The sequence below is a fragment of the Leucopleurus acutus genome (genome assembly GCF_964270905.1).
Source record: "Leucopleurus acutus genome assembly, chromosome: 7".
NCBI lineage: Eukaryota > Metazoa > Chordata > Mammalia > Artiodactyla > Delphinidae > Leucopleurus > Leucopleurus acutus.
In genome coordinates, this window is record NC_139150.1 from 82,895,756 (window position 1) to 82,912,066 (window position 16,311).

The 16,311-nt window shown below is 42.2% G+C and overlaps 1 protein-coding gene across 7 annotated transcripts in view; it reads left to right on the forward strand.

Annotated features, from left to right (window-relative positions):
- Nucleotides 1-11,540: 11,540 nt before the first annotated feature.
- Nucleotides 11,541-16,311, forward strand: part of NTRK2 (neurotrophic receptor tyrosine kinase 2) — a gene marked incomplete at both ends in the record, with an annotated part of 376,408 nt that continues 371,637 nt past the window's right edge. For all 7 annotated transcript variants that reach the window (XM_082842860.1, XM_082842861.1, XM_082842862.1 and 4 more), the window contains one exon: nucleotides 11,541-11,752. In XM_082842860.1, coding sequence (XP_082698986.1) covers nucleotides 11,541-11,752 — 212 coding nt within the window. The remainder of the gene's footprint in view (nucleotides 11,753-16,311) is intronic.

Genomic DNA, 16,311 nt, shown 5'->3' on the forward strand with positions numbered 1-16,311 from the left:
GTGAGAACAGTAGCAGAAGGACTTGAAGCCCAGAATGCATTAAGGTTGTAAAAAAATACAGAGAGCAACAAAAAAGAGCTATTGGAACCAGGCTTGGAGTACGAAGAGGAAGAATGAAGAGACAAGCTCAGAGCTGGGGCGGATGGTGAGACAGATCATAGAAACAACACAGTATTATTCACCTCTTATTCTGTGTTCTCTGGTGAGAAAAAGGATCTGTACATTGGAAATGGTAGAGGTAATATGATTAACAAGAATTTGACATCTTAGCTAAGTGAGACCTGAAAGAGATATAACATTTTTTAATGTAACATTTTAAACAGCTGCAAAGATGATAAAGGTCATTACTGGGCTTATTTATGTCATCAAGGAACAACAGATGGTAATACTTGGGGAGAGATGGTACATTGAAGAAAAGAATAGAAAATGCCTCAGTTATCCAAAAAGGACCAAAAGTGGGTTCCAGAATGTACCTAAATTACTGTTCATTCTGTTTCTCAGACCAACCCTCCCTTGTCTACTCTACTCTTCTTCTCTTGAAGAAATGTGTCTTTCCACATCAGGGGAAGGGGAATGATTGTAAAACTGGCCAGGTGCCGTAGCTGGGTTTCACAAGCCTAAGCTATGAAGGAGGAATTACTACCCAAGACAACCCAGTGCCACAAGTACTGAAAGGGCAGTCAAGACAAATTCATTTGAAGAAGCTGTTATTTTAATATTGGAGAAACAGGGTATAAGGATGAAAAGGGACCAAAGGAAGAAATGGGGGTATAGGTCACAAAGCCATATGAGTACTTGTTTGACATCAGGTTAGAATGAGGACAGATCTGGAGTTGGCATGAGAGATGAGTTCAAGGGGATTGAAAAAAAAGAAAAAGAAAAAAACTCCATATCACAAACAAAACAACAACACCCTCTTCCCCCAAACAAAGAACTAGTAGTAGACTAGTGGGCAATACTAGCTTGGTCTTTATGCAGTTGAGTGTGTGGCACATAGGTGGCTCAGGCCAAGGGTCAAGGGAGACATCAGATGGAATTCAGTTTGGTGAATTCTTAGCTGGTTAAATAGACACATTCAATGTAAAGATGAATTAACTAGTTAAGGAATGAATGTCAGCCTAGATAATGTCTCTAGTTGAATGTCTGGACCTGTCATGTTGAATAATTTTTATCAGTGATTTAACTGGATGCATGAGAAGCATATATATTAAAACTGCAGGTGAAAAAATATAGGAAGAACAATGGGGTTGTTGGATGGAAGATTCGAGATTTTGTAAGCCTCAAAAAAACTCAATGATCTGGGTCATTGATTCAAAGATAACAGCAATGGGGTTTTTAGGAAGGATAAATGTTGAGTTGATAACTTAAAAACAAAAGTAAATAAAATTTTCCACACCAAAAGAGTAAAAAGAAACAGATAAAAGATGTATTGATATATTTTATGTAACCTAATAAATTCAAAATATTATTTCAATATAAAATCAATCAATATAAAATTTTTTGAGATATTTTTCCTTCTTTTCTTTCTTTCTTTGTTTTTTTTTTCTTTTTCTTTTTCTTTAACTAAATCTTTACTCTTAAGTGTGTATTTTACACTTACAGCACATTTCATTTTGGACTGGCCACATTTCAAGTACTTAGCCACTCAGGCTACTGACTACCATATTGGACAGCATGGGTCTAGAAGGATATTGATCATAAACTATGGACGTTGAAGATCACAACCATGATGTTCAAACCTTTGGAAACAGGTAATAATAAATGGATAAAGAACCTGGAGATGTTTAAAAAGGACATGAACACTACATTTGAATACTGAAAGGGGTGTGACATGGAGAAAGGGTTTCATCGTTTTTTCTTTTGCAGCTAAGAGGTTAAAACTAAGGAGCAATGGATGAGAATTATTAGGGATGCAGATACAGACTTCCATAAAAATGGAACTTTGTAGTAATTAGAGGTGTGCAAAATGGGATTAACTTTAATTCGACCAACATATATTGAGCTCCATTCAAGGTATTCTGTTAGATGTCAAGGTTACCATGACAAATAAGAGAATTACTTCCCTCAAAGAGTTGGTGACAATTTAATGACTAACTTTAATATAATCTGTAAAGTTCTTATTACTAACGTGCTGATAAGGGAGAGTTGCTGGAAGTGTTCAGGCCGACTTAGAATTATATCCCCTTGTAGAGAGGATTTCTGCAAATGACTGAGACATTGTACTTTGCCAGTGGATCTCAAACTTGTTTGTGAATCACAGTAAGAAATGCCTTCATAACACAATCCAGTGCACCGCATAATGAAAGAGAGCTTGTGTGATATACCTGTGTGATATACCTTGATGTTTTGTATTCTAGTATAGCCTAGTCTATTTCATTAGAAATGTCCTCGTCACAACCTACTAAGTTGACTTATTAATGGGTTGCTACTTCAGTTAGAGGAACTTTTAGTTAAGTATCTGTAGAGGTCTGTTATAATTGAATGCTTGTACCTTTTTACCTTTAAGGGTTTTATGGCTCTAAACACTGTTCTTTGCATGGATTGTAATTGCCAGTTGAATTGGAGCCAGGAACTTGACTGCCCTAATAAATCTAGGCTGGGTGGCACAGAAAAGACATACCATAACTGTTTATTGAGGAATAAGTAAACTCCTTTGTAAAAAACAGAGTTCTTTGATGGTGTGATAAGATAGCTCTTGATCAAATAGGACAACACAGGGGCAGGTATGGGTATTGATACAGGACTATTGACATAGACTAGGAAAACAACTTAGAGTTTACCATGAGACCTAGTCAGACTGATGGTTCAAACTTATATTTCAGGGTCACCCAGTTATCCGTGACTTCAATTTCCTGGAGCTCTGTCAAATATTCTCCATATGCTCTTACCTTTAGGTGTTCATAAAATCTCCATAAGTCTGTTGACTTAGCATGTGTTAAGTGTATGACTAAGAGTTAAAAGTGGAAGGTTTGGACACAGGGAAGGAAGGAAGTGGGATGAGATCATGGGTATGGCTATGGTTCAGGGTGACAGGGCAGCGTGGAGTTCACCAACTATGTGGGGAGAGATGGGAAAATGTGAGACCCTAACTCAGAGCTGGAGGGTGTGAGGTTGAAAACAGTTTGGAAACTTTCTGAACAGCAAAAGAGGGGATTGGGGTGAGAGGGAGAGTGGAGCTAGTCATGAATATCAGCCTCTGGCTCCAGTGTTGAAGGTGCTACATCCCCAAACACTTCCCATTTATGGATGCTGTGGTACCTGAAATTCCTTTGGATTATGTCTTCTCCCCAGTGTCCTCTACTAACATACAGATATTCCCGGGAAAGTGAAACATCCAGTGGTGAACCTTATTTAGGTTGTAAACATGCTTTAGAATCAGTTCTTTCCACCAAAGGGAGGGACTCTAGAAATAGGATAACACTGGATCTGAGGGGAAAAGAGGCAGCAAAAAGAGGAAAAGGTGAAAAAAACAAAAGGCATGTGATGGGTAAGGAGGTTACTAATGCCAAAGAAACATTTCACAGGTTTTCTGATCTGTCCTCCTCTTCCTTCAAACAGCCTCTCTGATCTTTCTAGGTTACCAATGTTACATTTGGTGTCAGTAATTCTCTGCCTTTCTCCATATGCACACACCCACAAAACACATCATCGGCTTTCTTTGTAGGGTCAGACTATATATTACCATGTGACTTGCCTTATTCACTTAATATACTATGGACAAGCCTCCAGGTCAATGCATATAGTTTTAACTCATTTTAATTAGGTGTGTAATGTTAAAAAAATGGAAGCATTGTAATTTACTGAGTTTCTCTACTATTAATGGCCATTTGGGCTCTTCTAGGTGTGAGCCACTATCTTTTGAATGATGGTTTCCGCAAACATTTTTCAAAATGTGAAAACTATTACATTGTAGGTCCCTCTAAAATTAGAACATCACTGAATCTGAGTTTATTAAAAAGTTTCCAGACTTTGTAATTGCTTCCTTAAATTGGAGGTGCTAATAGCATTTCAATGGGAACAAGAAGCTGATGATAGGAGGATCTAGGACAGTGTTTCTTTCTTGCTTTTTTTTTTTTTCCAAATTTTTATTAAATATTTTTATGCAGTTTTAAGATCACAGTTAAAGTACTTTAGCATGTTATAGCTTTACAGAGGTATAATTGAAGTATAATAAACTAAACATATTTAAACATACAATTTGATAATATTGAAACCATCACCACAATAAAGATAATGAATACATTCATCATCCTCTAAACTTCCTTGTGTCCCTATTTCATTTCTCCTTCGGGCTCTTCCCTGCCCACTCCTTGCACCTCACTAGCAATCTCTGATTTGTTTTATGTCATAATAGTTTACATTTTCTATAGATTTATAAAAATGGGATCATACTGGGTATACTCTTTTTGTCTGGTTTCTTTCACTTAGCATAATTATTCTGAGATTCATCCATATGGTTGCAGGTATCAATAGTTGATTGCTTTTCATTGTTGAGTGGCATTTCATTGTATGGATATGCCACAATTTGTTTATCCATTTACCTATTGATGAATATTCGAATTGTTTCAGTTTTTGGCTATACAAAAAAAGCTGCATGAATACTCATGTTAAGTTGCTGTGTGGACATATCTCCTCGGTAAATTCATAAAAGTGGAATGGCTGGGTCACATGGTAGGTGTATGCTTCAATTTTTTAAGAAACTGTTCTACTTTTCCAAAGTGGTTGTGTCATTTTACTCTCCTACCAGCAGTGTATGAGAGTTCCAGTTGCTCCATATTCTCGCCAACACTTGATGTGGTGAGTCTTTTTAATTTTAGCCATTCTAAAATTACAGTGAGATGTAGGTATCTCATTGTAATTTTAATTTGCATTTCCCCAATGACTAATGATGTTGAGCATCTTCTCATGTGCTTATTTACCACCTGTATACCTTCTTTGGTAAAGTGTAGGTTGAAATTATTTGCACACTTTTAAAATTGTTTATTATTATTAAGCTTTGAGAATTCTTTATAAACTCTCCACAAGCCCTTTATTAGATATATGATTTGCAAATATGTCTCCCAGTTTTGGGCTTTTATTTTCATTCTCTTAAAAGCATGTTTTGAAGAGCAGAAATTATTAATTTTTATAAAATCCAATTTATCCATTTTTCCTTTTATATATTGTACTTTATTTCTAAGTATTTTTTATTTTATGCTATTGTAATTAGTATTATTTAAAAAATTTAATTCCTTATTTTTTTGTTGCTAGTATATGATACAATTAATTTGTAAACATTTAACTTATATCCTGCCAACTTGATTACTTATTAATCACTTATTAATATGAATAGCTTTTTTTGTAGATTCTATTGGATTTTCTATGTAGGAGATCATGTCGTTTGTTTATAAAGGTAGTTCTATTCTTCTTTTCCAATATGGATGTTTTTTATTTATATTTCTTGACTTATTGCACCCACTAGAATCTCTAGCAGAATGTTGAATAGAAATGGTGAAAGTGGATATCCTTGTCTCCTTCTTGATATTTGGGAAACAGCATTCTGTCTTCCACTTTAAGCATTATGTTAGCTGTAGAGTTCTTTTGTAGATTCTATTTATCAATTGAGGATATTACCTTTTATTTCTAGTTTGCCAAGAGTTTTCAGGAATAGATGTTGGACTTGGTCAAATACTTTTTCTGTGTCTTGAAATGGTGATATAATTTTAGCTTTTTAGTCTGCAAATATGGTAACTTTCATTGATTGATTTTTAAATATTAAACTAAAATTCATTTGCTTGATCATGATGTTTTTGGATGTATGGTGTTTTGCTGGATTCAATTTGATGAAATTTTGTTTAGAATTTTAGCAGTTATATTCATGAGGGATATTGCGTTGTTGTTTTCTTTTCCTGTAATGTCTTTGTCTGATTTTGGTATCAAGGCAATGCTGGGCTCACGGAATGAGTTGGAAAGTGTTCCTTCCTCTTCATTTTCCTGGTATATTTTGGTACTATTCATTTTCTGGTCTTATTTTTCCTTAATTATTTTGTGGAATTCACCAGTGAAGCCATCTGGGCCTGGAGTTTTCTTATAGGAAGATTTTTAAATTATAAATTTAACTTCTGAAATAGATACAGGACTATTCAGGTAACCTATTGCTTCTATAGTGAGCTTTGTTAGCTTTTATCTCTCATTTCATTTAAATTGCCAGCTTTATCTGCATAGCGTTGTTCACAATATTTTATTATTCCTTTAATATCCATAGACTCTCCAGTGTTGTCATTTCTTTCATTCCTGTTATTGACAATTTGTGTCTTCTCTCTTTCATTTCTGGTCAGTCTGGCTAGAGGTTTATCAATTTTACTCATCCTCTCAAAGAATCAGCTTTTGGTTTCATAGATTTTCTCTCTTGTTTTTCTGTTTTTTGTTTTATTGCATTGTTTTCCATTCCTCTCTCCTGTTTACTTTGTGTTTAATTTGTTCTCCTTTTTCTGGTTTCTTAAGGTGGAAATTGAGGTCATTTGTTAGAAATCTTTCTTCTTTTCGGGTATTTAGTGCTATAGAATTCCTCCTAAATACTTGAAGATGCTTTAGTGGCATCCCACAAATTCTTTTTCTAAAAATTTGTTTAACTTCTGCCTTTTTTTCCAGCTTTATTGAGCACAAATTCTGATATGTGGTATTTTCAGTTTCCCTTCTGAATGTTTCTTTGACCCTGTTCCCTTTTATCTTTTCTTCCCCTGCCCTCAGATAGTTTCATTACCTGCATGTGCTAATCAGTACTTTGCTGAATATTTAAGAGGGACCCTCTGCAGACCTCTGGGGTGCTCTCTCACTACATCACTCTCTTCCATGCTACTCTGTCCTTGTGAACTCTGCCCTCCTTGATTTCCCTGGACTCTCAGCTATATCTCGTTAACTCAGGGAGTTGGACTCTGCCTGGGTTCCCTCACCCTGAGCCACAGCCTTCATTGTCTTGTGTCCACTGTCCTGAAAATTGTTGTTTCAGGTGTTTTGTTCAGTGTGTTGTTGGTTTGACTGGGAGGTTAAATGTTCCCTATTACTCCATCTTAGTCAGAAGCAGAAACTGGCAGTATTTCTGTTTCTGTTTTAATAACCCAGTATTGAATGTTAAAATCAATTTATTGTGTTATTACAAGCATTAGAAAATGAAATCGTATGAAATAGAAAACAAAGTATCATTGTATTCTATGCATTAAGAGAAAATAAGTTTTGTTTAGTGCATATGTGTATGTGTGCCTTGGATTGTGATATAAAAGGCATTTCTTTCTGTAGGCCATGGTGAAAATAGTTTGAGAAACATTGTTCTAGGTACATCATAGTCCAGTACAGGCAAGAGTCTGCAATACTTAGTCTCCATCTCTGCCTTGAAGAGTTCATATGATCTAGGGAAAATTATCTCTGTTTTATTTTGTCCACCTGAAAAATGTTCACTATCACCTACAAAGCCATGGTCTGAGAATCCGTGATATCTCTGTGAAATACCTTGTAGGTCTTAAACTGAGATAGCTTCATAATTCTATGGGTTGAGAAACAGTTACTGATTGCCCAGTGTGTTTCAGGCACTGTGCATGAAAATGTTGAGGTACCAGCCTTAACCAGAGGGAAGCCTTTCCTGACCTAGTACCAGAACATACCTGGCCACTAGAGAAGGCAGAAAGTCAGTCTTCAAGAAATGCTGTGAGTTTTCACAGCACAGGGAAGATTGTGGAGACAGGAAGGAAGGTGTCCAGGGACAATCATTCAGGTAGACTTGCAGGGTTAGAGGTTAAGAAAGTGAGAATGTGGGGACTTCCCTAGTGGTCCAGGGGTTAAGAATCTGCCTTCTTAGTTCCCCGACGCGGGCTCCATCCCTGGTCAGGGAACTAAATCCCACATGTCCTGGGGCAACTAAGCCCACGTGCCACAACCAGAGAGCAGCCCAGCGAGCTGCAAGGAAGAGCTTGCTTCATTGCATGCAGCAATGAAGATCTGGCAGGTGCCAACTAAGACCCGACGCAGACAAATAAACAAATAAATATTTTTAAAAAAAGAAAAGAAAAGAAGAACAAAGAAAGTGAGAATGTGGATGGCATTTGAGGAATCTCAACTTCAGTTTATTTCATTAAACACACACATATATTTTAATACCCACTACATCCTTGAGATTTGTTAATGAAAAAATAAAGATCCTTGCTTTCATGCAGTTTACATTCTATTGGGAGAGATACAATAAATAGTAAATATAATAAGTAAATGATCTGTTAAAAGATGGTAAGTACTATAGAAGAAACAGGGCAGGAAGGGAAGGGTGATTAGAAGTGAGGCCGCCAGTTTTAATTTTAAGTGAGAGAAATTCAGTGGGGGCATATTTAGAATCTAAATATAATAGTATTATATATCTATTATAATACAAATTCTAAAGATATCCCAACATAATTAGAATCTTCTGGTCTGCACACCACTCTAAAACTGTCCTTTGGATGTTGCACTGACAGTTTGCAGCCACTAGGGTGCAAATGGGCCATTTCTGGGAAAAATGGGATGAGAGTGGAGGTGTGAGAGAGATGTGGGTATTTCTGTATACACTCTTCCCCCAGGTGTTCCGCAGGGGCAGCTCCATTAAGGACATCGGCAAGGCAGGAGGAGGAGTGTTATTGTATGACCTGGACCAAGACATTTTTGCCCTTGGCTTCCCTACTTTGGCACATCCTCACCCAGCAGGGGCCGAGCTAGAAATGAACTTCAGTCTGGCCATTCAGCATCCAATGCGTGTCACAGCCGAGTGATGATGGAGAGAGGAGGGCCTACTGACCTTGTCCTCCCGCCCTGCAACGAGATTTTTGGATGCTGCGCAAGGATTCCCGCTTACACTCAGCGCCCAGGGTCTGTACGAAAAGCCCCACTAAATGCTCTCAGTTCCCTTGTAATATTTAAGGCGTTGCCGAGATCTGAGCATTCACTTTGACGTTCGGGGTTCTCGATCCTTCCCACCCCAAGCATCTTCGGACAGATTGGTGACCATTCTTATCTTTTGGATGAGATCCCATCCCGTCGCCCTTTTTCGCGCGGAGGGCAGCCCGCCTTTTCCCGGGGCGGAAGCTAGGCGAGGACTGGATAGCCGAGCTCGAGTTGGGCAGGGGCGCGCACGCGTCGGGCGCCGCCGGTTGCGCATCTGGAGCCAGAGCGCGCCCCCCGTGCAGTGCCCGGCGCGGCCGCGGCAGTGGGTTGGTGCTCCCAAGCGTGCCGGGCGCTCTCTTCCCGCGCGGGGGCACCAGAGCCCTCGGAAGTGTGAGGCACTGCGGTGCATTTTCCCAGTTCCCTTTTAAATGACTGCGGAAAAACAGACTCTCCGAGCCGCAAATGGGAAGACGGATTCTCAGACAAGGCTTGCGAATGCCCCGCAGCCATCATTTAACTGCACCCGCAGAGCAGTTACGGTTTGTCACCCGACCCTCCCGGATCGCCTCATTTGTCCCTAGTGAGATCCCGAGGCTCTGCCCGCGCCGGGCTTCTCAGTAGCTGGATGTATGACGTGCTCCGGGCAGCGCGGGCGCAGGGCACGCGTTCGCGCACACCCGCGCACACACGAAAAGGCGCAAGGTACGGCAGGGGAGCAAGGGCTCTGGGTGCCCCGCGTGGGGGTGGGCATCGCGGGGAATGAAGCTAAGGTCTGGGAATGGCTTCATCCTGACAGGTTGAAGGATGAGAAAAAATGACGCGACGCCACACATGGGACAGGCCAGGGTTGCTGCCGCGCATTTAGGGAACCCAATACGCGTCAGGCGCGCTCCCTTTTCCTCACATGTCTCTGTTTCCCGGGCGTGTGATGCCAGAAAACAGCAGGAAAAAGACCCACTTAGAGAGCTAGAGTTGCGTTTGGAGACTCCCCTTCCTCTGCCAAAGCACAAACAGGAAGACCCTCCAAAAACACCGATCCCCAAATAGATGGCCCGGAATGGGGGCGGTTATCCTTGGTTACCAATGCTGGACACGTTTTGGTGTTTACAATATTTATTTATTTTTAGGATAGCTCGTCCTCCCTTTTAGGCAGGATGGGAAAGGAGAATGCAGCCTGGAGGGAGAAGGGAGGGAGGATTCCTATAATAAGAATCAGCGCATTTTTCAGAGCTGAACCGAGACCGGTTTCCATTTCAAAAAAGGAGACGGCCTCTTCTGCGTTATTAGAAGAGACCGTGGTGTGTAGGGACTGGGAGGCGTCAGAGCGGAGCAACGGTTCATCTCAGAGGTACCTGGATCTAAATGCACGCACACACAAGCACACACAGGCGCGCGCGTCTATACGGCCGGGCTGTGTGCGGGTGTGCGCGTGTGTGAACTCCCACATGCTGCTGCTGTCTGCTTCTGGCCAGTGGCACCGATGCTTCCCTCCTCTCTGCTCGCCCCCAGATTCCCCTCCTCTCCCTGTTGCTTTTGTCTGGAGGGTGTTATGGGTTTGTGTGTGTATGAGCGTGTGTGTTTTTGGATTTCAGACTAATTTTCTGGAGTTTCTGCCCCTGCTCTGCGTCAGCCCTCACGTCACTTCACCAGCAGTAGCAGAGGCGGCGGCGGCGGCGGCGGCGGCTCCCGGAATTGGGTTGGAGCAGGAGCCTCGCTCGCTCCTTCGCTCGCGCTCTCCGAGCTCCGCGCCCAGCGGCAGGAGGAGCCTGGACCCAGGCGCCGCCGGCGGGCGGTAGGTGCCAGAGCCCGGGTGAGCAGCGCGGACAGTGCCCTCCGTCGTCTCGGCCCTCACTGTCCCCCCGCTGGGGCGGCCGCGGCGGCTCCCCAGGTGGGACGCGCCGCGCCACCTGCCCGCGCCCCCTGCGCCCAGGGGCCGTGGCGGATTCTGCAGCATCATTCGGGAGCCCCGTCGCGGAACCATCGTCCCTGGCAGTCTCCGCGTCTCCCTTTAAAGGGTCCTCCCCCTGGTCCGTGTCATGGAATCCTGTCGCGGGGACCCTTGCCCTATTTCCCCTCCCTCAACCTCAGGCTCAGGGAAAGAGTGAGCACACCGGAGGCCCCGCGGCGTCAGTGCCATCGAGGAGCCAGTTTATTCCTGGGGCCGGAGCTGGGCACTCATCCATCCACAGTCCCCGGCTGGGCTCGGGGTGGGGGTGACGCGAGCGCGGAGGGAGAGTACCCCAATTCGTGGTGTATGGGGTCTTCAGCTCAGTCTTACGCGTGTCTGTTTGTCCTCAGCCCCGAGGTGCGTCCCGGATCTCAGCGCGAGTCTAGCCAGGAGCCTGCGCCCCAGAGCGTCCCGGGAGCGCCGCGGGCCGGTGCTCGGCTCGCCGGGCCATGCAGCGGCGGCCGCAGCGGAGCCCCGAGCGGCGGTAGCGCCCCCTGTGAGGAGGCCCGGGATGCCCCTGCCACTGTGAACAGTGCCGTCCGCCAGGACACGCTCAGCCCCGGACACGCTCGGCTCTGCACCCCTGAGACGAGCACCAAGAGGAGACAGCGGCGAGCGGGGCAAAGGCCACCCAGCACCGGCAGGGGAGGCCGACCGGTGCCGCGCAGGGACACGTACTCAGTCTGACTCGGGCTGGCACTGGTGGCTAGGAATGTCGTCCTGGACGAGGTGGCATGGGCCCGCCATGGCGCAGCTCTGGGGCTTCTGCTGGCTGATCGTGGGCTTCTGGAGGGCCGCTCTTGCCTGTCCCACATCCTGCAAATGCAGCGCCTCTCGGATCTGGTGCAGCGACCCTTTTCCTGGCATCGTGGCATTTCCGAGGCTGGAGTCTACCAGTGCAGACCCCGAGAACATCACCGAAATGTGAGTTGCTGGTGCTTTCCCTCCTTCCTCCTCTCCTGGCCTCTAGGGCCGGGGCTGGCCAGGCGGGTCCGTCCTGGGCATGAGTGTTGTTTCAAGTCTGGGGAGAAGTCAGAGGTGAGAGGTGCAGGGCTGGACCATCTGTCAGTTACCTGTTTCACTGCCTTGGGGCTGCTGACACGAGAAGTGTGACAATTTAAAATGTTCCAAATGTCTACTATATTATATTCCTATGCACTTTATATTTCAAAGCCCTGCTGGGTGTACTTTAGGCTTTCCATATGCAATAACTTAGTTTTGGATATTTTTGTTTCATAAGGTGCTCTGTGTATATTGTGTTAGGAGAAGTTCCAGTCATATTTATGAGAAAGGAGGTTAAAATAATTAACTTTAGAAAAATCTGTTGAAGGAAGTTAGAGTCCCCCCACTTAGCTTCGTTCTTTGAGGTTTGGAGTTCACCAATTTCCCTTTTCATTTTATATATCAGATTTTGCTTAGGAGATTGCATCCAGAGATGGCCTTGAAAATGATCTGTAAGAGGAGAAGTTCTGAGAGTTGAAATGCACTGGCTCAAAAGAGAAAATGTGATCGTTGGAAGCCTAAAAGCCTGGTCTGATTTAATTTGGACTTGACTTCCCAGAGATATAATTTTGAGACCATTTGGATTATAAATCTTAATCGCCCATTGAATAGTTCCCCAGGACGAAGTTGGATGATAAAGCAGTGTGTAATAATCTGATGAATGCTACCTTTAGCCTGGGACCCCTAGGTCCCTGGAAATGCTTGAGCTTGTCCTGGTCGAATGGAGAAGCAGAATTATGTATTTCTGTCCTCCTATTCTGATGCCTTGTGACAAATCCATTACCAAGTAGGAATTCACCAGTCCTTTCTCCAGCATGCCCCTGTCCCCTCTATTAGAGATTCCCTGCCCCCCCCCCCCACCTCCCAGGGACTTTGCCATTTTATGTGTTTCATTGACATGAGATTTTATTCATCCATATAGAGGCTTATAAGGCCAAGTTTCTCCTGGTTTTCTTGAGGCTGTTTGACACCACGATAGGCAGCCCTGAAAGTAGGGCTTGGGCTGTGGCCTTCCGGTTGGCGAGTGCGCATGCATTTCCTCCCCCCCACGGATAACGCCCACCCTGGTTGTGCCAACGTAGTTGACCGAGACAACCTGTTTTTTAATGTAAGTAAGAGACCTTCCCAGTCTCTGTTGTTTGTTCTGCTGGTGATGCTCCTGTTAGAAGGCTCAGGCAGAAGGCAATGACAACAGAACAGAGCAGAAACGTGCCGGCGCAGCAGTGCTGAGATGTGCCGGGAGCAGCCAACTGTCAGGCTGGCTCTGGGATGCTCGGATGGCAATCGTTTTGGCAAGGAGGGCAGAGGCAGGGCTGGAGAGGAAGGGTGGGTAGGGCCCCGACTGCGCTGGCCCTGGCTTGGGCTGGTGGAAGCGTGCCAGGCTGGTCAAAGTGTCCGTGGCCCTCTGTCAGGATCTGTGTCTTTTTCATGAGATGGGGTGTCAGTAGTCAGATGGAGGAAGCCATATGGAATTCAGAGCTCTTTAGACTATTCTGAGGCCATGGGGAGTGTCTGTATACAGTTCGATGTTGTTTTCTTTTGTGATTGTTTATAAATTCTGTATTAGGTGATAGATACGTAATGAAGGAGGAAAAACTAGGGCTTATTTTTTTTCATTTTAGTACTTTTTAAGGCCATAATTGGAGGAAAAATAAAACTCTCTTTAAATTTCAAAAATATTACTTTACGACGCCTTAGTGGTCTTAGCTGCCTGATATATATGAAATTAACAGACTTGAGTAGAGCTGTCATGTATTAGTTCTCACAATTGTTGTTGCTTTTTTATCTGATGGCAGGTTCCTATTTTCAGGCTTAATTTTTTTTTTTTTTTTACATTTACCAAAGCATTTGTCACAGTTATGCATTTAATAATGGCTAATCATAACTCCTTATTTCTACTCATTTTCTTCTTTTGATTTGCAAATCCACTGAGACTGATAGAACGGAGAGGTGTGTAGGCTAAGTGTTCATGATGGAGAATTAGGTTAGAAACATGAGTCAGGCTGATAGGGGTGAACTCTGAGAAAAAGTACTTTTGTCTGCTCATCCCCTCAGCTTTATTTGAGCCTGGGCAGTTTGTGTCCCAGTGTCTTTATCTGTAGAATGTATTGAAATCTTTGTTTGGAAAGCACTTTGTATAATTATTTTGAATTTTGCTGCTTTGATATCAAAGTGACATCAGTGGTGGGGCTTGTTTCACTCTCATCCTTATATGACACCATCTGTGCTGTCTTTCTTACATATTAATATTTGCTTAAACAGCTTTTAAATTCTCAGCCAGTGGATACCAGCTGCAGTTGAAACCAAATTACACTTTTTTTTTAACTTTGTTATTAGACCCAATGGTATTCCTAAAATAACCTGTTTTAAAGTTCTAGTTTAATGGAGTTTAGCTGAAATTATATGTTTCTATCTTTTAAAAATAGGACCAATGTAACTAAATAAACCATGATTAGAACTTGCTGAAACAACAGTTTACCCTATCATTTAAAAATAGTAAATCTTTTAATATCTATATCTTGGGGGGAAAGCACAACCATTGTGCCTTTTAAGGTGCAGAGAGAGCCCCTGGTAGAACATTTTACAAATATATGTATAGACTAATTAAGGGAGAGGATTTTATATTTTGATTCTATATGCATATTTTAAGCCACATTGACATTTCGTTTTCAGTCACTGTTTGAACCTATTTTATTAAAAATCTCCCCTTCACAGTATCTGTCTCATACTCTTTACCCACTAACGTGACCCCTGTCTAGATCTACATCCGTCTATAGATACACAGCACAGCTGCCTAACATCACACTGCCAGTATGTGCCAGCTTCTGTTATTTGGAGATGGTTACACCAAAACAGTGCTAAGTTAAATTTACGAACAATACTATTGTCACATATAAATGGGATTCAAGAGTAAAGTCTGTGGTTGGAGTTATGTAACCAGACCTTTAAGTCTCAGAATGTGGCAAAATGCTTTGCAAAGGACAAGTTCTGTCTCACCTAGTGGTAAAAGGTATGGTTGAAATATAAAATAGGTCATGGATTTGTAAAAATTGTGGTCAGAAACACATGACATAAAGTCTGCCGTATCAGAAATGTTAAGTATATTCACATGGTTGTGAAAGGGCATTTTTATATTGCCCATATTTTATGAAGACCAGCACTGACCTTTTATTTCTAATTTTCCTTGGTGACATTTGCTGATTTTGGATTAATATTTGGAGACCAGTCTAATATTTTTCCTCCTAGGACAACATTAATAGAATTTGTAGCTTCTGCTGCCAGAGCCTCTGTACGCAATTTATTGTTGGCTTGGTTAAGCAGCTGTAATGTTATGTCATTAACCCATGGATTTTGGCTCTCTCACCTTAGTAAGCTTTTCCATGGCAATTAATTGTACTAAAAAAAAATTCTGGATCCATTATAAGGATTCAGTGAAAGGCATCGGATTTTATTCCTCTGATATTACTTCTCAGCCCCTCCATTGGGGCTTCTAGAACCTTGAATTGTGCTTTACATGCATTTAAGAACCACAGACTAAGTTTTGAGTGTGGTTGCATAAGCCACACTGGACTTATTAATAAATAAGGTGGTCTTATTTACATCATTCATTATTCAATACAACTTGCAAGCTGGAGTTGAAAGCATGTTGTCTTCCTGGTGAAGGTATTTACAGAATTCAGCTCAGCACAACCATTTGAAATCTTCTTAGTTTCATATCTTCTATCTCTACATCGAGGAGGTTTTTATTACATTGGGTAAAACAACTGAGAGATCCCCTGACCTTCTGACCCTACTTTCTTCCACCTCCCCCTTTCCATCACCTCTCATTGACTATAAAGGAAAATGTGTTTGATTTTTTTTTTCTTCTCCGAAAAGTGATATTTCCTTATGGGAATTCGGAGCACTAGAGTTAAGAGAAGAGCCTGGGTTCTATGCTATTAGAAGCAAGTAATGGGAAGTTGAGATGATGTGGTCATAGCTCTCCAGCACTGTGTTTAGTTCTGTTTAAGATCTTTCAGTGTTTCTATCCCATAAACCTCTGTTTGTGTTTTTTCAGTATTCCCTTGTAAAGACATTTTCTAAGCCGAAAAGTTGGCTGAGCAGCTGAGAGTTGAGGTCTCTTTCTCCTCAGGAACATTCTGTATGATTTCTTTGACTATCTCTAGGTCATAGGGCTATAAAACCTAGAGTTTTTATTTAGCTGGGGAAAGGGAATTGAATTTCTTTTCTTTTTCTGTTTTAGGTTTCTTTTTCTTCTTTTCTTTCTTTCTCTTTCTCTCTCTCTCTCTCTCTCTCTCTCTCTCTCTCGTTCTTTCTTTCTTTCTTTCTTCTTTCTCCCTTGCTTCCTTCTTTCCTTTCCTTTTTTTTTTTTTTTTTTTAACCTTTGGTACCAAGCAAGTGCCTCCTGTTTTAACTCATTGCTCATCTTGCCTGTTAGGAAGAGAAACATTATCAAGCCATTACTGAATATCATACCCTGA